The following is a 22,658-nucleotide window of genomic DNA, read 5'->3' as shown; positions in this document are numbered from 1 at the left end:
TGGGCCTGGGTGTTACATTTTTTTCATAGCAGCCTGTACAGCACTGTGGTTTAGATCTATGCCTGAAACAGCATTGATAGCACACCAGTATCAGAAGTGTTTGCACAGCATCAAGGTCTTCTCTGTCCCTCTGTCACCCCCAGGCAAATAGGCTGAGGGTGTGCAAGACATTGGGAGGAGACACAGCTGGGACACCACTTTGTTTTGTTTTGCCTGGTAGAGCTATGATAAAAGCACCAGCCTCGAGCTTTATCTGGTATTTGGGCCCTGCATTACTGCAATCTCTTCAGGAGTGCACCTGTTCCAGCACAGCCTTACCCACAGGCCAGCTTCTGCCACAAAATCTACAACTGCTCTGGTGTGGGTACACCCCTCCATGGTGTGGCCTCACATGCTGACCACCATTTGTAGAGGGAGAGTCTAGAGCAGATGGATGGGAGTCACAAGGAAGACCTTCACTTTCGATTGCAGTAATACTTTTCTGCATCTTAGCTAAACGTGCCAATCCAAAAATGTACGCTTATAATAATCATTAAAAAGGTGTAAAGCAATCGGAGAGGAAGTTATCTAGTCAAGGTTTATTTGAATCTTTACCTTACACAAATTATTTTGCAGCATAAAATACTGGGCAAATTGAAGACTGCCAAGAGATTTGTAAGAACATAGCTATCTGGTTAAACATTCTCAAAAAACTAAAATCCCCATAAATTGCAAATCGTGGTATGTTTCTCCTTTAACCCAGTCACACATCAATGAATATTTGTAAATTAAATTATCTCCATAAAACCGTATTTAAATATGCACTTTGCTATAATTCTATTTTATAATTTCAGTTCTGATAGTTCACTAATATAGTCAGGTTAGTGCAACAATTCATACAAATAAATAGGCCAACAACTGCCAGTTCGCTGCAGTACTGGGCCTGGTGTTGACACATATAATGTCCATGCTTATGGGACAAGGGAGCAACAGTCATAGTCTATACATGGGGATGGAACCCACTGTCCCTACTTTGAAAGTTGTCCCTACTACCACCTAACAGACAGCAAACCTGTTAGTTAAGGTATTTGCAGATACCAATATCATAGCAGGATTCGTGACCTTGTTTTTCCAGGGTTCTGCTTTTCTGAACTGGAAATATATCCTTCACTGGCGTAACAGAAAAGCCAAAATAAACAATAAGGACTGCATTTAACTATAAAAAAGCAAATACACAATACATTCATACACCCTCTTCTAATTACACTAAATTTCTAGGACACAGATTGGTTCTTTGGGAAACATTAAAACATTCAGCACTTAAACACTATAGAATCTGCTTTGGTCACCATAATGCATTACCTGGTAAATTAGTCTTCATAATATCAATGCCAACTTGAAGCTCAGGCTCAGCTGCAAGAACTGCATAATCTCCTTGATGAGAGACATTGAAGTTGTAATTTGAATAGATACTGAATTCGTTATTTGCCAGGAAAGGTTTTCCTTTTGAAGTCCTTTGCAAGTGTATTTCATTCCAAGGTATGCACAACTTTTCCGCAATTAATTTCCGTATCAGCAGGCGACCAGCCTATGAAATAAAATGGAAGTGATTCGTACAGAGCTATTAGGCTGTGTGAAAAATATCTGTGGTTGCTAGAAAACCACTTGTCTAAAAAAAAAGTCACTTCATTATTGCTGACACAAAATAAGACTGTATTTTAGCCAAATTATTTATATTTCTCCCTTTTATAAAAGCCTGTGTCAAGTAAATGTAATTAAGAGTTCACCAGACACAAGTATAGAATACATTTGTCATCACTATCAGCACAGAGACAACACAAGACCCAACAAAAAGCAGTCCCACACTGGAAAAATCACATAAAATAGGTCCTTCTTTTCCTTACTTACTTAGGATACTTTACTGCACAGATGAGTACTTTTTATACCACACTGAACAGTAAAGCTGTCTGAACAGCTTTCCTTTCAGAACACTCATTCAGCTATTTCAGTGCTAAATGAAATACTAAACAGTTAAAAACGATGAGGAACTCCTTATAGCCTAATTAGCAGAAGTCGGTATTATCACAATTATATGCTATTTAAAACCTAAATTATGTAAAACAGCTTTATTTGCTTACATGTTAGCTACTGTGTTCGCGTACAGTCTCCTACAGTACATTGATTTTGCCTCTTATAAAAATGGTTGAGTTTTGTAACTTAACATCGTCAGACCTGTGAATTCTTTCAGAATAACCACTAATAGCTGACTGCAAACATCCCTTCCTCCTCCTAAGCGAAGCAGAGCTGGCAATTAACACTTTGTAGTGCGTTTACTTCCCTGAAATGCCCTTGCAGGGCATGCTTCCCTACAAGAAATCAGAAATTTGAGCCATACTGAATCTGCGGAGACAACCACGTCCCCACGGGAAAAGGCCGGTGCCGGTACCACGAGCGGAGCCAGAGGCGGCTCCTCAGCCCAGCGACCCCCGCCCGTGCCCCGAGGGCCCGCCGGCAGCCTCCCCCACGGCGGGGCAGGGACACCCACGGCGGGGCCCGCACTCGCCCGCAGCGGCGGAGGAGAGAGGCGGCTGCGGGCAGCTCGGTCCCACGGAGTGCCGCCCGCGGACTAACGCCGCCAGCCCCGAGGGAGGGGCCCCGCCCCCCGCCGGGCCCGCCCCCCCGCCAGCATGTACCAAAGCGGCTTTGGCATCGCGGGCAAAGACAAACTGGCCGATGCGGTCCTTCTCCTCGGGCTGCACCAGCTGCGCCGCCAGCAGCCACTCCTGGCGGCAGGGGCGCCAGGCGCCGCAGGGGAAGGCCCAGCGCACGCTCCCCATAGCGACGCGACGCGACGCGACCGCGCACCCCAGCGCCGTCCAACGGCAGCGAGGCCCTCGCCCCGCCCCCTCCGCCGCGACAGAGCGGCACACCCCGCGCATGCGCCTTTCGGTGGGAGGGAGGGACCTGCGGTCGAGGCGAGGTAGCCAATCCGATATCAGGGTGCCCTGTGAGTGACAGGGGAATGCGCCAGGTTCCGACGTATCGGGGGAAAGGCGGTGCCTGCGGCTAAGCTATACCCGTGGTGTCGTCACAGAGCCTAGAGAGGAACCCGCTCGGGAGGATGGGTGGGCTTTCATCTGGATTGACGGCCGGGGGAACCATTCCGAGTGCAAGAAGGGGGAGAATGACACCGGAAGAGACCAATCTGCTGGCGACGCTGCTGCGGAGGGTGGGCCAGACTGGTCGGTGAGCTGCTGGTGTTGGCTGCAGGTGGGTGCGCGCTGTTCGGAGGGAGCGCTAACGGGGGGAACTAGCTCTTCGCCGGCTGCGGAGAAGCGGCGGCGCTGGAGACTGCCACATCCCGTAGCCGGGCCCCGCGGTCGCGCTGTGAGAGGAGGGGAAGCCCGTTGCACCATCCTGCCTGTCCCGTCAGAATTAGTCCCTTAGAATGAACGGCGGCGCCGCAGGGCGCATGCGCGGGCGGCCCGGGCATGCTCAGCAGCGGCGGGAGGCCGCCACCTTCCTTCCGGCGGGCAGGGCGGGGGCGACGCTGCCGGGCTGCAGGGGCGGGCCGGGGCTGGGTGTACGCTGACGCGGTCGGGGGTGGCACTTAACCGCGGCCATGACAAAAACAACGTGTTTTCCTTGTAGCTTCTGGCTGCCCCCGGCATTGTGCGAGACAAGGCCGCGTTTGTGCCCTCGGGGATAGTGTCCGTTGGCGGGTCTCCGTGGTACCGGTATCGGTTAACAGCAGATCGTTCCCCCCGGTGCCTCTGTGCCCATCGTTATCTTTAGCGCATCCGTGGTCCTGAGGAACCGTCCCGGGTAGACCTGGCACACGCCGGGCGCTGCGGCGGCGGCGGCGGCCTGTGCACTCCCTGGCCGTGCTGCCCGGTGCTGCCTGGCACTGCGGGGACGGTTGTGCACACACGGCTGCCAAGTGCGGCATCGCCCCGGCAGGAGTCTGGCTTCTAGAGAGTATGGCCCAACAAAAGCCTTTTATATTCTGTGCCTTTGTTCTGCTAAGAACTGTAGTGGTTAACAGAACTGGGTTCCCCTGTGCCCTCGATTACAGGCCAAGGTAATCGTATTCTTTACCCTTTGGTTTTGAGGTTGTGCCATGGCCAAAAATTTAGGGTCTGGTTGAAAATCTACAACCCTCCTTTCTGTTGCTTGCCTTTAGAAATACTTATGCTTTAACAGTTATTGACCATGTACACATGATGCAAAAATACTGAAATTCACATTATTTCAGGGATTTCATAGAATCTCTCATTGTTTTGGTTTTTTTTTTTTTTGGTGATTTAGCATTCCCAGCCCCCTATTAATGTGAAAAAGTGCTGATTCTACACAGGCCATCAGAACTGTGCTGTCTTTCTGCCTAGAGTAAGTCTCAGCTACAACTGGGTATAGGTAGGTCTAGGTCTTTGCAAAATATTTTAAACATGGAAGTAATGTTTTGGGGGAAAATGTTTCAGCAAGGAATCAATAGTATAATTCACTTATTTTTAAATATGATTCCCATTTCTCTTTATGACTTGGTCAAGCGAAGGATGTCCTATGTACTCCCTTATTTATTATCCAAAGACAAAGTTAACTGACAGGAGAATACAGCAGTCAACCCCCCCTGCCCCCAGGAAAATGCTGCTCAGCAATATCGAATTGTAGCTGGGGCTTATGTTTCAAGCATTGTATTCCGCACACTTTGAAGAGGAATCTGTGGCCATATCTATATTTAGTTACTGATACATGATAATACTAATGGATGTGAATCTTACCTAGTTGCAAAAAAACCTTCAGGTTTGATTAATAGGCTTGACTTGGTCATGCTTTCTACTTAGAGAGACTTAGATGTAGCATTTTTTTTACTAGCGGATTTATTGACTATTTTTTTTATAAAAAATATAAAAAATATAAAAATAAGCATCTGTGCAGACTGACATTCAAGATACACTGTATAATGTGTGATATGAATAAATTCAGTAGAAAACCACATTTTTATTACAAGTAAAATATGGAATGATAATAATCTATACTGAATTATTCTATAAGTATACTCAATATTGCATGTATGCTTTGAAAAAAAACACGTATTTTGATCACATACAGAAATGATGGGCTTCGGAACCCAGTAAAAGCAGTTCTTTCTTCTTCCAGAATTTGCAGTTATTATTTTTGCCAGATTTAGAAATACAGCATGGCATTTTCATTCCCAATTTTTTTCTGAAAATGAAAATTACAGTTCTTGAACTTTTTTGCTAAAAAAATAATTTCCAAAGGAACTCGATGATTTAGAGAAATTTAGCTTTAGGATAAATTCCAGTCAGTTTAAGTTCTTCTAAGTCATTTTTTTTTTTTTATCTTAATAGATTCATATGTTTGTCAGAGGATTTGCAATTAAAGATAACTGCTTGCAGAGAGGGAATCTTCCACTTTTGGAATGCCTCCAGGAATTGGTGCAAGTTCACTGCTTCCTGCTAGTACCATGCTGGGTTTTTTTCTGTGCCCTTTTTTTTCTTTTTCAATCACTTCTAAAGAACCGAAAGCTTCAAAGCCTTTGTGTCACCTTTCCTTCTCAGAATACTGTCTCAACATACATTATTGATAAATGCCACTTTTGTGGATTAAATGTCTTAGAATGTCACATGCATCTTTTTTAATGGTCTAAAAATGATTAACTGAATATTAATTTTCTTTGAAGTTCAGCTATTTGTGAAAAGCCGTGAGACTCAGTTGCATTGCTATTTCCAGACAGGAACCTGGAGTTCTGTTACTGTCTGTTTTGAGTATTAGACACTCAATGACAATCAAAACAATAATACAATATAAAAGTACAGAACTTTGAACTTAGTACTTTTGATTTAATTACATTTCAGTCCACTCTTGTCTTTTTAGTCCACAATTAGAAATGTCACCAAATCCTTTAGATACCTGTTCCACTCATATTCATCTTGCTGAATATTAAATTAGGTGTTCAGTGGGGAATGGTGTCTTTAAAAATTGTTAACAAATTACTAATTTCTCCACATTTGAATAGATAAGGAGTGAAAACAGAAGATCATCTAGAGATGGGTATATAGTAGACTTAATAATATAATACTTACTTTTAATAATAGATTTTAAAATGCTCTCCTTCACCTTTTCAAAACTTACATTAACTATACAGTTGAATTTTGTAGGGGAAAAAATCTAAAACTTTTCTAGAGAAATATATACAATTTCTTTATCTTTGTTGGTCTTAATTCTTTCTAGGTGCATAAAGTATGCTGTAAAATATCAGCATTTTAAGATTTCTCTTTTTAAAATCCTGCTGTCTAGTAAGACATATTCTCCATGTTGGGAGAAGGCTAAGTGTCCAAGGTAATGTTCTCTTGAAGAACAATTTATTTCTCATATCTCCTAAGAAATACTAAAAAATAATGGTTTGTTTGTTTGTTTGTTTGTTTTAATTGGTGAGAGAGTGCTGTAGCACAGCTATATGCTGCTTTGAGATAAAGTAGATAAATTGTTTTAAAATTGTTTGTAAATAGTGAAGTACCAAGTACAGGTTTAGACTTTTTGCCAGCTGTGTTGATAGAGGAGGGAACATCTGCACACAGAATGTTAGTTGTACTGTCTGAATGGGTTGTAATGTAAGGGTGATGTCTGTTGTGCTGGGAACAGTCTCAGGCTTCAGTCCCATTACAAAGGTTTGGTCATGTTTATTGGCAGGCAAGCCCTAACATGCCTTTCCTGACAAAGTGGTAACTTACGTACACAAAATACTTCGGTATGTGCAATACTTTCACAAAACTACATCCCCTAGGCTATTACAAAGTCACCTACATTTGTATCTATCTATATTTTTATCTTAATATTATGAAGTGATCAACATACTTTGGTGTAAGCTTTCTCCAGCGGCATTTTGTACCCTATGTCCTCATCTGTGTATTTGTGCTCCATTCTTAATACACAATCCCTTACACTCCTTTGTTTTATAGGTTCTCCTCTGTTAGTCACTTAGAATTAATTGCACATCTTATACCATTCTCAACTTAATTAGCACATTTAAACTTCTGTAACCATTTTATCTGTCAGTCACGACATCTATGACTATTTTGTCTGTTGGTTTAGTGAAATCTTTTCAGCAAGTGTGTTTATGAATATATGCACTTTATAGGAGTATGTTTTGATGGATGCTTTGGTGAGAACTACAGTAGACCCTGCGCAAACAAAAGTTCATCTCTGCTCAAAGCTCACTCAGCAGTTCTGTTTGCTCTGCTGTTTCAAATCTGGCGGAATGGATAGGAACACCTTTTCTAGGAGGCATATTGCAGTAATTATGATTTTAGTGTATGCCTGTTGAGATATTCTGAAAATGGTTGTCCTGGATGGTTTTGGACTCCTATATAAGTTTAACAGTATGCTGCATTTACGGTCTTATAGTGTAGTATCTAGGATTCAACAAATATCCAGGTTATGAAATTTGTACTGAAAGGGGGAGTTGGGCTTTCTGAAGGATAAGGGTAAGTATAAACAAATAAATTACACATTTCAGCTTCTTCCACATACAGAATAATTATGTCTAAGCAGGACTAAGAAAATCTTTATAAATATGTTAAGCCTTAAAACTATCTTTGTAAAGGGAAAATTAGCATTGGTGAAGTAAAAGAATTCCTCTAGAAATTCAGTGAGCGTTTTTGGCAGCTGTTTGCCTGGTATACAAGTATTAAGGTCAGTTAAACATTTTCTTGCAGCTTTTTACCAGTAGATTACAAACTACTAATAGGAATGTGCGTCTATCCCATATTTTGACTATGGGTTTATCAGCCTTCTCAGTGTGGTTACCTGGCATCTGGATCAACAAGCTCATTATGTTCCGGGCTGCTCTACCACTTAGCGTCTTGGGGAAAAGCCAGTGTTAAAGTAGAGGGGTCTTGTGAACAGCAGAACTAATGACGTCTGGGTCCTTATTAGTGGGCTTTGTGACAGACCGTAAGAATGCTTTTACCCTCAGAGCTCCCAGGTGGTCCCTTAGTTCATACACTGTAATCACCCAAATTAGCTTATCATCCCCATCCTCCTCCTGTTCAACTGCTAGCTGCTTTGCGGCTGTCCGTAGGCTGACCATTTCTTGGCACTTAACTATCAGATGTGCAGAATGCCTTGCCCCTCAACTGGAGATCTGTACAGATAGGTTTTAGAGGTACGTGTATCTCCCCAGACATGTATTATGTCGGGTTGACCTTAATAACTTTGAAGTGTGTATCCAATTTCACTGTAATGGCCAACCGGGCACTTGTTTGGTGTGACTTTCAAGCAGAAAAACAGGGCAAATGTATTAACTTTAAGGGGGTTTTGTTTAGAGGTTTGCGGGGTTTTTGTGTAAGATGTGTAAACGTTCAGTACGCAAGCAGTGAAGTTGAGTCAAATGGTAGGGTAGCTTGAATTCGGTCACACCAGAGAACACACTTGATGTCACTGCAGGCAATAACCAGTAACGGTACAGCAGTACTCGGGGTCTGATCCATGATGTTACAGGAGACACTGGAAAGCTAATTGTGTGACAAGTGCCCAGTGGGTCAGATGATGGAAAAGGGCTTGAGTATATAGCCTTTGCCTGCCATGAGGTGCTGTATGGCACATAGCTGTATGTTAAGAAACAAAAGTAGGAGATCCCAACTCTAATGAACCATCTACTAGAGTTTGGTTCTTGGTAGTCCACATGAAGACAGACTTTGTAACTGGAATCCTATGGAAGTAAGTGGAACAAATATAAGGAGGCTTGTGGCCCAGCTTTCCTGAAGTCCAGACCTACACAACATATGTCTGCATCCTCCGTTTTTTACCCTTTTGTCAGTAACTTGATCAAATATTTATAACTATTGATTAATTCATATGGCTTTGTAGAAGAATGCATGAAATAATTATAATTGCTTGTTGGCCTTGTTTAACATACCAAGTTTTAGCTGATGGTTAAGATATTTTTGAGGGCTAAAATTATTAACAGATCCAGTAAACTGGTAAATAAGTACCAAAATTATCAAATAAACCAGGAATTGGCTACAAGGGAGATGAGAATTGAATTTTTTTTAACATTTGTTTTTTTAATGGAGGGGAGGGTGAATTAGGCTGAGCTATAGCACAGTATTCATTAGTATTGTCCTTAATGAGGGACAAAAACATTAGAGGTACGCTGCTGAAATTTGCTTTTAATAAAAAATGAGACACTGCTGTTACAGATTAAGATTAGGATGCACTGGGTGACCTACAAATTGGACTAGTGAGACACTGATGAGATCTTAATCGTAATGCTGTACAACAAATCTGATATCAGTGAAAGAAATACGAGATCAGACTGGAGTGGATGAAGAGAAAACTGCAAGAAATAATAAGGAAAACAAAAATTCGGTATTCTAAATGGACCTTCAAAAGTTTGACAGTTCATTCTAACAAAAGTTGAGAGGATATCAACATTCTTTAGAATTACAAGAATAAATATACAAAGGAAAATTAAACGACAGTTTTGACAAAAGAACGAATATATGTAAGCATTAGTAAATTGACTGTGTATTTAAAACAAGGTTTGCAGTCTTGGCACCAGTGTACTTGGGTAGTCTTTCTGTGGAAATAGTGATGTAAAAGAAAACTTTTTGAAACATGGATTGCTTTTATGAAAGTGATTATATGATGTCTTTGCCTAAAATAGTAAAGGTGGACTTGATGACATTAGATATTTCTGTGTTCATTATACAAAGATGAATATTCTTGAAATGGGTAATTTTACCTACAGAAAGCAAGTTGTAGGTTGGAGCTTGCTATAGAAGTGACATCTAAAAGTGGAAAGACATCTACTATCTATTATCAATTCCAGAATTTTGTGAAAAGGTTTACATTTCCTTTAGAAGTAGTGTTACTTTACATGATGCCAAATAAACCTTGAAATTCGTGAAAAGCCTACTTTTTTTAAAGTTTCATTCAAATGTGGGAAACCAGTTTTATTGAAATAACTGCTTTAGAAGATTCAGTCTTGAGGAACAGGCTCTTAAGTTCCCAAGAAAAAGGTATTCTAGAGAATTTTGACATACAAAAAAGCTTTATAATTTTTGGAAGTTGGGGTTTATGAGGCCATACTTTTATCAGAATAAATGGTGGTCTTGTTCTTCTGTATTTTCCTAGTTCCTCAGGCTTAGAATGGAAAGAGTGAATACGTGAGATTGTCTGGCCATGGGAAGGAGAAGATGCCTGCTCCAAGGGTGCCAGTGCTGGCAGCAAGATCAATGGATCTCTTCTATTCCAGGAGACATGGAGGTCTATTTGTGGTTGGAGCTACCTGACTAGATAAAGTATAGATCAGTCTGCTATGAAAGTAACTCCTATGAAGAAGACTGCCTGATGGCTTAGTTTGCTCTGAATGTATCACGTTATCAGATAAGCCTTTTCATGAAAGTAAAACCCAAAAGCAATATTCTTCTGGTTTCCGGGTTTGGCTTGGAATTTTTTATCCCCTTCTTTGTCAATTCAGGTGGGCCATTATCTGTTGCTAATTTTAAATGGAATTCTTGAAGCAAAGTCCTGCAATAGAGAAACCTTGGAATGTTTCCTAAAGCTTTAAAATAGCCAGGCTTGATTCAAATTTGCAGTGAGGGCAGTTTATGTATCTGTAGCAGTATAAAAAGCTCTTTAAATAGGTGTAAATAAAATATACACAGGTTTACAGTTTCATTTTGTTGGCAAAGTGGAATAAAATACTTTTATTGTAAAAAATAGTGAAGACCTATTTATGATACAAACAATGCACTTCAGTATAGAGATTTTCACGAGAAAAACTGGGCTGCTGCAAGGGAGCTTGCACTGTCTGAAGTTTAAGTCAGTTCTGAAGCCAGTTAGTTTATGCCATTGTAAATGAAGTTCACAGTATGTAGCATAAAGCTGTTAGCAAACATACAGCTTCCTGGCAAGACTAGAGGTACAAGATAAAATCAGTATCAATAGACTAAACATGCCAAGTTGCACTGTCACCAGGCTAAATGGCCCTATTTGGTCTCTAAATGGCCCTATTTGGTCTCTAAATGGCCCTATTTGGTAAGCCCTAGCAGTCCTCGGATTAGGCCAGGCTGTCGGTGTTTGTCTGTATTCTGTTATTTTAGTCCGGAGCGCTTAATGGGAATCCACTGAGAAGGTAGTCTAGTTGCCTGTATCTCCCTTTCACTGTAAGCTGTAGAAAGTGCTTTGAGTTTGGGGGTTTGTAGTATACAGATGAGCCTTCTGGAATCTAAAAATGAGTGACGAAGTTTTCCTTATCCATCATCACTTTACATGAAATTATGAGAGTTTGGGGTTTTTTGAGGGTAAGCCTAGGACTAGTCTTTCTTTAAATGACCTTTAATAATTTTAACACACTCCCTGGTGTGCTTCCTGTGGACTTTATTGAAAATTCCTACAGGTGGGTACTATTTGTAGAGTTGTTATTTGATATATGTCAGCTATTTTACTTTTCAAAGTATGCTGTGTGTATGTATTTTGCAAAGTAGAAGTATTATCAAATTAAATTCAGCATAAAAGTCACTTACAACACAAATTTATAACTGTGCATAGGATTTACAAACCAAAATCAATGCCGGGATTTTTTTTGTTTGTTTTACGGTGTATTGATTTTTTATTTATTTATTTATTTTAATACTAAGGCAGCAGAATCAATTACTTATTTTTCCATTTCAGTTTCAGGAATAGATTGAAGAAACCATGGCCAATCAACGGGATTACATTAGCAGACCTATTTGCAATGGAATTTCTGTTCCTGAAAATAAAATCAATTCCTTAGTGGCTGAAGGTCATGGACAACAAATTCTAAAAGTACTACAGAAGTTCAGAGAACAAAATATATTTTTTGACTTTAAAATTCTTGTGAAAGATGAAATAATTCCTTGTCATCGTTGTGTACTGGCAGCGTGCAGTGATTTTTTCAGGTAAACCTATTTTTGACATGAGTTTGCAGAAAATGAATTGTAAGTTCTCCGGGAGGGAGGGAAGGAGCTTATTACAAAAATTAAAAAATAAATCATCACAATTGAACATATGCCTGCAGAGTTTTAAGCAAAGCATTCAAACATCATAATAAGGTAGCAAAAAAAAAAAGAATCAAAACATAACTAGAGTGTTACATGCCTAACTATACCCCAAATACATCTGTATTTCCAAAGTGACGTGGTGACTATGAATTTGAGATTCAGACAGCAGTCTATACTCTGCAATACAAATGTCAAACAGTAAGTGCATGGTTCTGCTGTTAGGTAGAAGTGACACAAGTTGTGTACCTTGTAAGACTTGCCTGTTGCCCATATCGATACTTGAAGGTCTGCAATGGTATTGTTTGACTTTGTATGCAATGGTCTATGTACTTTAACACATTTCTATTGTGAAACAAAACAGGCTGATTACAAATATATCTTGCATTGAGCAATTGTGGATAAATTGTACATGGTTTTGGAACACAGCTGGATTTTGTTTAATATGAGCAGTCAGTATAGTAGAGTCTTCAGAGGTATTTAAACAGTTATATTTTTTCTAAACTACATATTTCAGCCCTTCAGAATGAAATGGATCTATGAGCTTCTTTCTGGTGCTTAAAACTATGTATTCTTAAGGGCCAGACCGATCATTCACATAGAGGATATTAATTTATGAAGAACCTTGCTAACCTTTTTTAGTTCCATGCAGAAAGTCTGTTTCTAAACACACTTTTCACTAAAACACAAAGCTAAGATGCTCTAACAATAAAAGAAAGGGCTCCTGGAAAGGAGTTAATGACCTTGATTCAGTTGCCCATACATAGGTGACAAGTGTTATTTTCAAATGGCCTGGAGCACGCCATGGTCTGTGGGCGTCTGCCATATATAATGGAGAATATAGGCTATACATGCTCTTAGGACTACTGAAAAAAGAAGAAATGCAGAGGAAATAAGTTATTTCTCCACTGTAGGCGCAGATTTGTTTTTTCTCTGACACGCACACACAACTACTTGCATTTCAAGTGTTCACTGCGTGACAGGACAGAGATGCTCTGGTAGAAAGGAATATTGGGATGAAATAGCTTCCAGTGGTTATTTTTAGAACTGAAGTTAAGCACATGGTAACATATGTGTCCTTTTCACTACCTACAGGCTCTTCAGGTTAAAAATTTGCCAGGAGAGACCTCTCCCTGTGTGTACCAGTTGACAACAGCAGCCATCAAATTCCTAAGTTGTCCTGGAATGCAAGGTCCATTTACTAACTTCAGGAAATAAAAAGTACCCAGATCCACTAGATAAATTTTAAAATGAAACACCTTTTGTCTTCCTTGGCGTATGGACTTCTCTTAGTTTGGGTTTCATTGTGTAAACCAAAGATTCAGCAACATTTAGCTTCCTACTTTTTAGCTTTCAAAATCAAAGCCTTTGCCTAGATTGTTCTCCCTCTACTAGAATTGTTCAGTTGCTATTTTACTCTGTAATTAGAGATTTGTATTGTATCTGTTGGGTTAAGGAGCAAAGGATTCTAAGAATCGTAATTTATTTTGCAAAAAGGTATTTGGAACATGATTGTCTTATTGTAATTTTATGGTTTTGTTCAGGGGTCAGACAAGTTCCTGATTTACCTGACATTCACTTCCCAAAGAGTATGTTATACACAGTGATTTTTTTTTTCTCCTTTGGCTTCATAAAAGTATGGGATTTTAAAAATCACATACTATACAGATACTAATTGTATAACTGAAGTATGATATAATACTCTTGAACTATATATGATATATTAATGATCCAGATTATATACTTATTATTTCATGATTTATGTAAATCTTTCTCCACTATCATCTTTTGTCAAATTCAGAAGCTGTTGCTATGACAGCTGGATGCTTAGGCTTTGGTAGGGTAGGGCAAGGGGTGTTGCAGCACTGTTCTGTTGCCAGCATTTACCACCTTGTAAAATTTTTATCTTGCCATGTAAGATTGAGTGAAATAGTTTAAATGTTATTACGTATTTAATGAAGTAGTAAAAGTAATACGTCTTTAATAAGTAAAAATAATACTACTTTAATAAAGTACTGAGTTGTAATAAAATTTGCACAAATGTGCTGATCAGTAGTTTGTTTCACAATTTCAACCATCATCTTTGTATTCAGTCACAATCTACTTTCTGCGTGAGTTTCATTCTGTCATGCAATCCTGTGTCAAAACCTCATTTTTTCTGACATCTGCCTGTACCCATACATCTGTCGGTCAACTCAAAAGCAAGAATTAAGTTTCCTCATGTTTTTTTCTCCTCTTTCACCCCTCACGTACTTTTATTACTGAGGAATGCACCCATTGTCCATCCTTCATTTGCTCAGCCTGCAGTTTGGAAGGCCTTATTTCACTTAATTTTCTGTATTCATGCATAGTGCTTTTTTACTATATATTTTGTAAATCAACCTTTCTTTCTCAAGCTGTTGAAACTGATGCTGGCCTGAAAAAAAATCATTTTCTCTCACATTGAGAGCTGCAGACTTCATTGCTCTCAGTGAAAAGCCATACAAAACACAGGTGCTGCTATATTTTATGAGTCATCACTGAATATATCCTTACCACCACTCCCTTTTTTCTTCAACCATATCAAGCAAATGCACACTTTCTTATGAGAATCTCCACATTTTAGACCTATACAGCCTGCCCACCTTATTACATGCCTCTGATTGTCTCCTCCTTCTCAGATCAGTATTCTCTGCTGTTTGCTAGATCTTTAATTTGTGTGTGTATCTTCTGTATTTTATTCACAGAGCCATGTTTGAAGTTAATATGAAAGAACGAGATGATGGCAATGTTACTATTAGTAATCTATCACCCAAGGCAGTGAAAGCTTTTCTTGATTACGCTTACACAGGAAAAACAGAGATAACAAATGAAAATGTGGAAATGCTTTTCCAACTGTCGTCATTTCTTCAAGTTTCACTCCTTTCCAAAGCTTGCAGTGACTTTCTAGTAAAAAGTATTGATCTTGTGAATTGCTTACAGTTGCTTTCTTTATCAGAAAGTTACGGTTCCGTCCGCTTATTTGATCACGCACTAGATTTTGTACAGCACCACTTCTCCTTGCTGCTCAGATCAAGTGATTTTTTGGAAATGAATTTTGAGATACTACAAAAATGTCTTGAGGCTGATGAACTAAATGTCCCTGAGGAAGAATCAGTGTTGAAAGCTGTCCTTCAATGGACCAAACACAACTTAGAAACACGACAGAAATATCTGCCTAATTTGATTAAAAAAGTGAGACTACACCAGTTACCTGAAAAGACTTTGCAGGACTTTTTACATTCTGAAGAACACTTACTTAAGAGTGCCGATTGCTCGGTAATAATCAATGATGCAGTCAAAAGCGTGCAAAACTTTAGTGGACTATTTCCAGACGCACGTCCTTCAACAACAGAAAAATATATATTTGTTCATAAAACTGATGAAGATGGAGAAAACAGGCATACATTCTGCTACAACATCAAAACAGATAAATGGAAAGAACTACCACATACACACATGATTGATCTTCCAGGGTCAAGTTTATCTAGCTATGGAGAAAAAATATTCATAACTGGAGGATGCAAAGGGAATTGTTATAGGACTGTCAGGCTTCATATTGCTGAACCATTTCATGATGCCACTGACCAAACCTGGTGCTACTGTCCAGTCAGTAATGAATTCTCCATAGTGTCAGCTATGAAAAAACCAAGGACAATGCACACATCTGTTGTAACCTTAAATCAGCTGTTTGTAATAGGTGGGAAGACCAGAGGAGCTCAAGAAACCCGAAGTCTTTTGGATGTAGAATCCTATAATCCTCTTTCCAAAGACTGGAAGTCTGTAAGCCAATTACCAAGAGGTATCTACTATCCAGAAGCAAGTGCTTGTCAGAGTATAATTTATGTTCTTGGCTCAGAAGTAGAGATTACTGATGCCTTTAATCCATCTCTTGACTGTTTCTTCAAGTATAATGCTATGACTGATCAGTGGTCTGAGCTTGTAGCAGAGTTTGGGCAGTTTTTCCATGCAACTCTAATCAAAGCCGTTCCAGTGAACTGTACATTGTACATTTGTGACCTCTCCACCTACAAGGTCTACAGTTTTTGCCCAGAAACCTGTGTTTGGAAAGGGGAAGGATCTTTTGAATGTGCTGGCTTTAATGCAGGGGCAGTTGGGACAGAAGACAAAATTTATATATTAGGTGGTGATTATGCTCCAGAAGAAATCACAGATGAAGTTCAAGTCTACCATAGTAGCAGGTCCGAGTGGGAAGAAGTTTCACCAATGCCAAGAGCCTTAACTGAGTTTTACTGTCAGGTCATTCAGTTTAATAAATATAGGGACCCCTGGTCACCTGTACTGACAATTTGCTCTGGAGAATTTTGAAACTCCTGAGTCAAAAGAATCTATTTAAATGCACAAGTTTTAGAACAGATTTTTAAGTATTAATTTAGAGATGGAAGAATATGTACTGTTTTGTTTAAATCTTCAGTTTAAATTGTATGCTATAGAACTGCTTTTGGAAGAGTCCATTAAATTGTCATTCATGCTAGTCATTATATAGAAAGTATTACTTAATTTTATATGCAAGTCTTCTCTGTAATTATCTGAATAATTTACAAAATGATAGTACTTTTCAAAACAGCGTAGTCATGAGGAATTCATTGTGTAATATGTGCCATTATTTCTGTAATATTCACAGTTGTCCCGATAGACAAACCGCTGAGTGAGAAAACTGACTGTGATACTGTTTTCCCTATGTAACTGAAGTTTAAAAGGAATCTACATTAGTGTTGTTTTATTTAGGGGGTTTATATTCATAAACCTGTAATAGGAATTCATTGTCAGCTTTACCTTATTAGAACGACCTTAGCAAGGCAAAAGCCAAAGTGACCTTCACAGCATTAAAACCAGGTACCTAACTTGAAGAGTCTGATAATTCCTATCATCTTATCTTCAGCTCTTCAGTTTTACCAGTTTTTCTCCATCCTTGTGCCTTAGTAGTAGCTGTACTTTCTGTTTTCATCCCATTGACTGTGGCAAGATAAACATTGATAACATATTGCAGGCTGGGCAAGATTTCTACAAGATGGATGATTCATGTGGTATCTTTGCTTCAGTCATGCTGTTAACTCATGAAAAAACACTTCAGGATGTTTTTTTAACAGAAGTCTTCCATCTCTGAAGTTTCCAGTGCTACCTACAGCAAGCTGTAAAATAAATTTTAGTTGTTGCTTCGGTTAACTATGGGTAAAGGTCGTATCTTGTCATACATCAAATACAAAGTTACAAAAATAAATTCCCATATTTAAAACCAAAGTAAATAGTATTTCTGAGGTGAAAGAATTCCTTTAGCTTCTATAGTCGTTTAAATGAATTAAAACACTTGTACTTAGTGGCAATTCTAAGTGTTAAAATATTACATGGTAAATGCTACACAATATATTGCTTGATAAAGTTTCAGTAGTCAGCTATTATAACGCTAAAATTGTTACGGACTTTTAGTATTAATATTAGTCTAGCCATACATTGTGAGGTAAATTTGATCTCATGCATACCAAGTGGGACCTGTGTCTGACAGAAGGACACTGAAATTAGCTAGGTTTCATAAATTCATTTGTAATCTTCCACAGCCTGAGAATTTTCTCTATTTGAGTAAGATATTGGAAGCCTTTATGTTGCATATAAGTATCATTAAGTAGTAAGGTTGTCTTATGCCAGACAGAATGGTTCTAAACATCTAAGCACATCTTTTCCAAGGTTTAAATGTGAACAAAATTCAGCAAGGTGTCTAAAACATTTTTATTATGGCTTGAGATGACTGTGGTAAGTTCATTATCACATCACTACTGCATGTACTTTTTGCAAAACTCAAGCTCAGTATTAACACTTCAAGGTTAATATTGCCTAGCAACATACTTCTGTTTTAAACAATACACAATGCAAAGTTCCAAGTCTGTGATTGACTCTCTAATTTGTTATCAGATACCTTTACAAATTCAGATAACATTTATCATAAATATTTTCATAAGGGTGAAAATGAAAATTATGCACAAGTGGAGAACAATAGAGTGGAACCCTCCCACTCAATAGTTTATTTGTATTAAGATGCATGTCAGTTCTGTAGAGGTAAACAGCTTGTTGTTACAGTATTTCAGGCAACTTCCACATTTATGTTGCTCTTTTCATAGTGAGTCTCCAAATCATGACTGCACGTAGCTAGGTAACCTTTACAATCACCATGCTGAAATGCAAGCATATTTATATTGGAACACAACTACTTTTTCTTAGTGCAAAGCAAATGTATTGAACAGTTTAGGAGAGATGGAGAATACTATTCCTGCTCACTGAAACAGCAGGAGAAAAATAGACATATAGGAGAACAGTAGTTTTAGCATTAATAAAGCTACTCAAGGGAGCATAGAGACTTCATTAATAATTAATTATTGCAACTTGTCACTTCATCAGAATAGAAAGCCCAATTCTCCTTTGTTTGTGTTTTTGTGTCGTTCTTGTACCTGAGTAATATGAGTATGCAATTTATGCAATGAGAAAAGTAACATATTAATGCCCATAGTACCTGGGTATAAATAGCTATGCAAATTGGAAGAGACTAGAAAATTGCGAGGTTTTTTTAACTGCCACTCTCATGACCAGATTGCTGGGTCACATAAACAGCAAGTCAGTCAGTATTTCAGGTGATGCACTTCCCTTACAGCATATTTTTTTGGGCAGTCTTCCATCCAGCTACTTGCTATATGTATAAGCCTCTGGCATATGACATCAGATAGAGCAATGGTGTATGTGGTAAATTACTCAGTATATATAGCGAAAACTGAATGAAGCTTAATTTGGAAAACAGACACTGCTTTAATATTCTATGCTACATTTGCACAGGAATGAACATCAGTTCCCACTTTTGACAAATCATTCAAGGATTTCAGAGGGAGTTGAACTCTCTCACTCGGTGATCAGGAAATAATGTAGTAGTGTCAGTTACTTTATACCATTGCTTACAGAAAAGTTACTGTGAAATAGTACTAATTTGCTTCAGTTATGTAGGTAAGCCTGTATTACAACTCTCATGTAGGAAAAAAGGTCATTTGCCACAATGCCACATACAGAGTTAAATAGCAGAATTGAGTGCAGAAGCTGTGTTAGAAAGCCATGCTTAAAACAAGGCTTTATGATAGAATTAAGGGCCTATGTTACAAATCCTGTGATTAATTGCTAATGATGTAAGAAATCTCAGTGAAGTCAACTACACTGCTCAGAAGAATATGGATTACTTGCATGAGTAACTGCTGTAGGTCTGGATCAAATAGATTTCTCAGCCTACTTTACGCAGCTGTTATGCAATTTAAAAAAAGTCACAGAACTAGCGCAAAGCGAGTTTTTCTACATCTTTTTGAATTTTTCAAATTTCACAGTACTTTATGAAAAAGTACCTTCCTCTAAAAATAGTCGATGACTAGAGTAATGATTACCTGTGTTCTGACTGAAATATAGTAAGAAGTTTAAAACATACAAATTGCATGTAAAGTTATAATCTACTATTTGCACTTAAATGATGTAACCAAAATATTTCTCATAGTATCTATTCTATGTCACAGGACACATTATAAGCATGACCAGTATAATATACATGAAGATAAAATATATTGTATGTGGGATTTTAATATCCAGTAATGTTTATATTGGATAATCTTAATTTTTAAAGAATGCTATCAAAACATTATGGAACTTTGGTAATGTTATCATACTGGTTTAGTTGCTATAATAAATATCAATTATTCAGGTGTTTATATTGATTATGTTTGCACAGACCTGATGATTATTATTTATGTACTAATGAATTTATTTTCTATATTCTAAATACATTTGTAGTAAGTCAGTTTACTGCTGTTAAAAATTCATTATATTCATAAAATGGAGTAGATTTACTGATTCAGATTTATCTGGTATTACTCCACGAGGAAAGCTGTATACCTCCTCTGATCAGTAGTAGGTAGTAGGTAAGGTACAGGCTGTAGAATGTCTTGTCTGCGGTTTGTAATGCGAGTCTAATTTTAGATGTTTCTGTAGTGACCAACAGGAGGCAGCATAAGATCTATTTTAATTAAAACAGACTGAAACCAGGGATATATTTGTCAATATCTATAGCTGAACATTATGGTCAATTTACCTTTTTTCCCTTCTAACATCCAGTAAAGCATAGAGATCAGTAAAATTTTGCTGCTGCCTGGGCTCTGCTGATATTACATGTTTGCCAGGATGTTCATTCTTTTGTGAAATAAAAGCACTGAGCAACTGAATCCTTCTCAGGTCTGATTTTTTTCAGTGAGTTTCAAAATACAGAGAATCTACAATGTTTCTAATGAAGTTAACTACTATTTTTTTTCCTTTCTTTTTTCAGCTGGAGAACATTTTTGATGTTAGATTATAACCAAGAATGCAGTTAGCATGCATAAAACCTGCAGTGAGGTGTTTTTTTTTTAATTATCCTTGGATCTTGTATTTGTGTATCTCTTGTATATCAATTTGCTGCTCCCACACTAAATTGGATTTAGTCTGCTTAAAAGTTTTAAGTTTACCATTGTAAAGTACTCATTTAAATTGATGCCTTTTTTTATATTGGATCCATCTATCTCAGATTGGTATGTATGGGGTTTTTAACAGTTGAAGTATTGCAGTGGTTTGGTATTCATTTTGACTGAAACGGTCTTCCATACTACTTAGAAGTGGCTTTAAATAAAAGCACATATAAGCTACTTAGTCTGAAATTCATGTGCAAAGGGTGCAGAAATGGCATCAGTACAAAGAGAGGGAGCCCTGTGTTCTCTTATATTCTTCCAGAACTTAAAATTGTGATCTCCAAACCTCTCCATAGATAAAACAGTTACAGCAATAAAAAATAACCTTCCAGCACCCCAAGGTCTTTGCCCCACACCTAGCAAAAGGCATTTGTAGACATGTACAAGGCATCCAACAGTGTTCACTATGTTAAAAGCTTATATTGAACAATTAAGGGATTCATAGACCAAATTTGAGAGCTGCAGTGTAACCATATGCAGAAACAGAAGAAAATTGCATATGTATGTTCCACAGATCCAGGGAATTCACCATGGACTTGCACAGTTTGTATATAAAGTTGACCATATGGTAGGGCTTTTCTCACTGTCATCAACAGCAAGGAAGCAAAGACTGGATTTAATGAATAAAACACACATGAATTACACATAACTATTAAACATAAATTACGCATAAATTCAAGACAGTTCACATGAGCAAAGGAGGGCCAAGAATTTTTGTTGGAGGAAGCTGGTATATACCAAGGTTTTTCACCTGGGATAATAGCCTCAGTAATAGCGGAGTAACAGAAGGGGAAGAAAGTAGAGCTATTTAGAATTATGTGCACAGCTACCCTAGGAAATCATATGCTTCCTAGTTCAAATTATTCTAATGGACACTAATCATATTTAGTGGTTTTGTACTTCACAATAAAAGAAGGATACTCAATGAGGTATAATTAGCACTAATTATTTTTGCAGACTGGCAGAGATTCAAACTGTTGGTGACCTTCACTGTTGATCATTTTTTCACCTACTTGCACCTGAATTTAGTTTGAATTAGCTTGTAAGACATTTAGGGCACACTTGCATCTTATTTCCAAGCACTGTCAAAATACTGGTAATAATGTAAATTGAAGCCTAGTTGATACATAGGCCCTAGTAAGAAATATCCCTGTATAATATATTGCCAGCAATGTGGCATAGTCTTGGTCCCCTGCTCCTTACTATTTTCCTTTTAATTTTTTTATGATATTCTGTATATAAAGGGCAAATATGTCAGTAAAACTATTGTTACCTGTAAGCAAGCTGGTAAGTTTGTAACCATTCAACATTTAGTTTCTATTTGTTTTCAGGAAGTTCTCTGCCAGACTTGTTGACTGAAATTGGAAAATAACATTTTAAAGGAGATTTGTATGTTCATTGTCACAATTACGATCACTAGAAGCTGTATTAACAAAATAACCTGTCTGTCCAGTGAATACAGCGGTACAAATACTGAATATAGCCCAGAACCTGGGTTTGAAAGGATTGAGCAAGGAATTGTTAAAAAATACGAAAATAAAACATGTACACATCAGGTTAGGCGTAACAAAGGTAGCAAACTTCGGAAGGAATGATCTACCTGCAGGTAGCACCGTAAGCCCACACAAAGGTTACGGTACCAGGGGAATAGGCTGCAATACAAAGAGCAAGTGACAAGAGGCGTGACGTGCGGCCGAGCCAAGAGAGCCCACGCACAGGGAGCCCCACGTGTGTGCCTTGCGTGTGCGGCCCCTCACTAACGGCACGGTGACCCACGTAGGCAGCACGGTCCAAAAGATTGCCTGTTGTTGGGTTTCTTACCACGGCATCTCTACAAATGTTTTTTCGCTAATTTAATTACAAAACCCCGATACCCCTAAGCCACGCCGTTTAAGAAGAAACACAAATCGCTGTGCGTTAGCTCAGCCGCCGCAGGCCCACCGCCCGCGCTAGCTCCGGCGGCCGCCGCGGAAAAGCCCCCGGCGCACACCCGCGCCCTCAGGCTGGGCGCCCGGCCGCTAGAAAGCCGAGCACCCCCCTCCCGCACACACCACCGCAGCCAAGCGCCAGCTCGGTG

General features: G+C 38.8%; 2 protein-coding genes across 10 annotated transcripts in view; one reads left to right on the top strand and one right to left on the bottom strand.

The window, feature by feature from the left end:
• AASDHPPT (aminoadipate-semialdehyde dehydrogenase-phosphopantetheinyl transferase) overlaps window positions 1-2,880 on the bottom strand; it is a 37,050-nt gene extending 34,170 nt beyond the window's left edge. For all 3 annotated transcript variants that reach the window (XM_037377092.1, XM_037377093.1, XM_037377094.1), the window contains exons 1-2: window positions 2,673-2,880; window positions 1,342-1,567 (exon numbers count right to left, since the gene is read on the bottom strand). In XM_037377092.1, the coding sequence (XP_037232989.1) occupies window positions 1,342-1,567; window positions 2,673-2,816 (370 nt within the window). In that variant the 5' untranslated portion in view covers window positions 2,817-2,880. The remainder of the gene's footprint in view (window positions 1-1,341; window positions 1,568-2,672) is intronic.
• Window positions 2,881-2,982: 102 nt separating this feature from the next.
• Window positions 2,983-20,302, top strand: KBTBD3 (kelch repeat and BTB domain containing 3). Of its 7 annotated transcripts, XM_037377045.1 has the most exons (5): window positions 2,984-3,249; window positions 3,631-4,060; window positions 10,138-10,483; window positions 11,680-11,927; window positions 14,753-20,302. In XM_037377045.1, exons 4-5 carry the CDS (start codon window positions 11,704-11,706, stop codon window positions 16,371-16,373), a joined length of 1,845 nt encoding a protein of 614 aa, XP_037232942.1. In that variant the 5' UTR covers window positions 2,984-3,249; window positions 3,631-4,060; window positions 10,138-10,483; window positions 11,680-11,703; the 3' UTR covers window positions 16,374-20,302. The 7 variants fall into 7 exon arrangements, with proteins under 7 accessions (XP_037232945.1, XP_037232942.1, XP_037232939.1 ...); XM_037377042.1 differs by lacking the exon at window positions 3,631-4,060; XM_037377043.1 differs by lacking the exon at window positions 3,631-4,060 and having other exon boundaries at window positions 4,288-10,483.
• Window positions 20,303-22,658: the final 2,356 nt, after the last annotated feature.

The sequence above is a fragment of the Falco rusticolus genome, chromosome 2 (genome assembly GCF_015220075.1).
Source record: "Falco rusticolus isolate bFalRus1 chromosome 2, bFalRus1.pri, whole genome shotgun sequence".
Taxonomy (NCBI): domain Eukaryota; kingdom Metazoa; phylum Chordata; class Aves; order Falconiformes; family Falconidae; genus Falco; species Falco rusticolus.
This window is presented reverse-complemented; position numbering and strand designations above follow the sequence as displayed.

Bases quoted from the DNA above. Each gene is read 5' to 3' on its own strand.
- KBTBD3 (XM_037377041.1), top strand. From the start codon at position 11,704: ATGGCCAATCAACGGGATTACATTAGCAGACCTATTTGCAATGGAATT. The intron at 11,928-14,752 runs GTAAACCTATTT...TTTTATTCACAG, and splicing joins GCGTGCAGTGATTTTTTCAG to AGCCATGTTTGAAGTTAATA.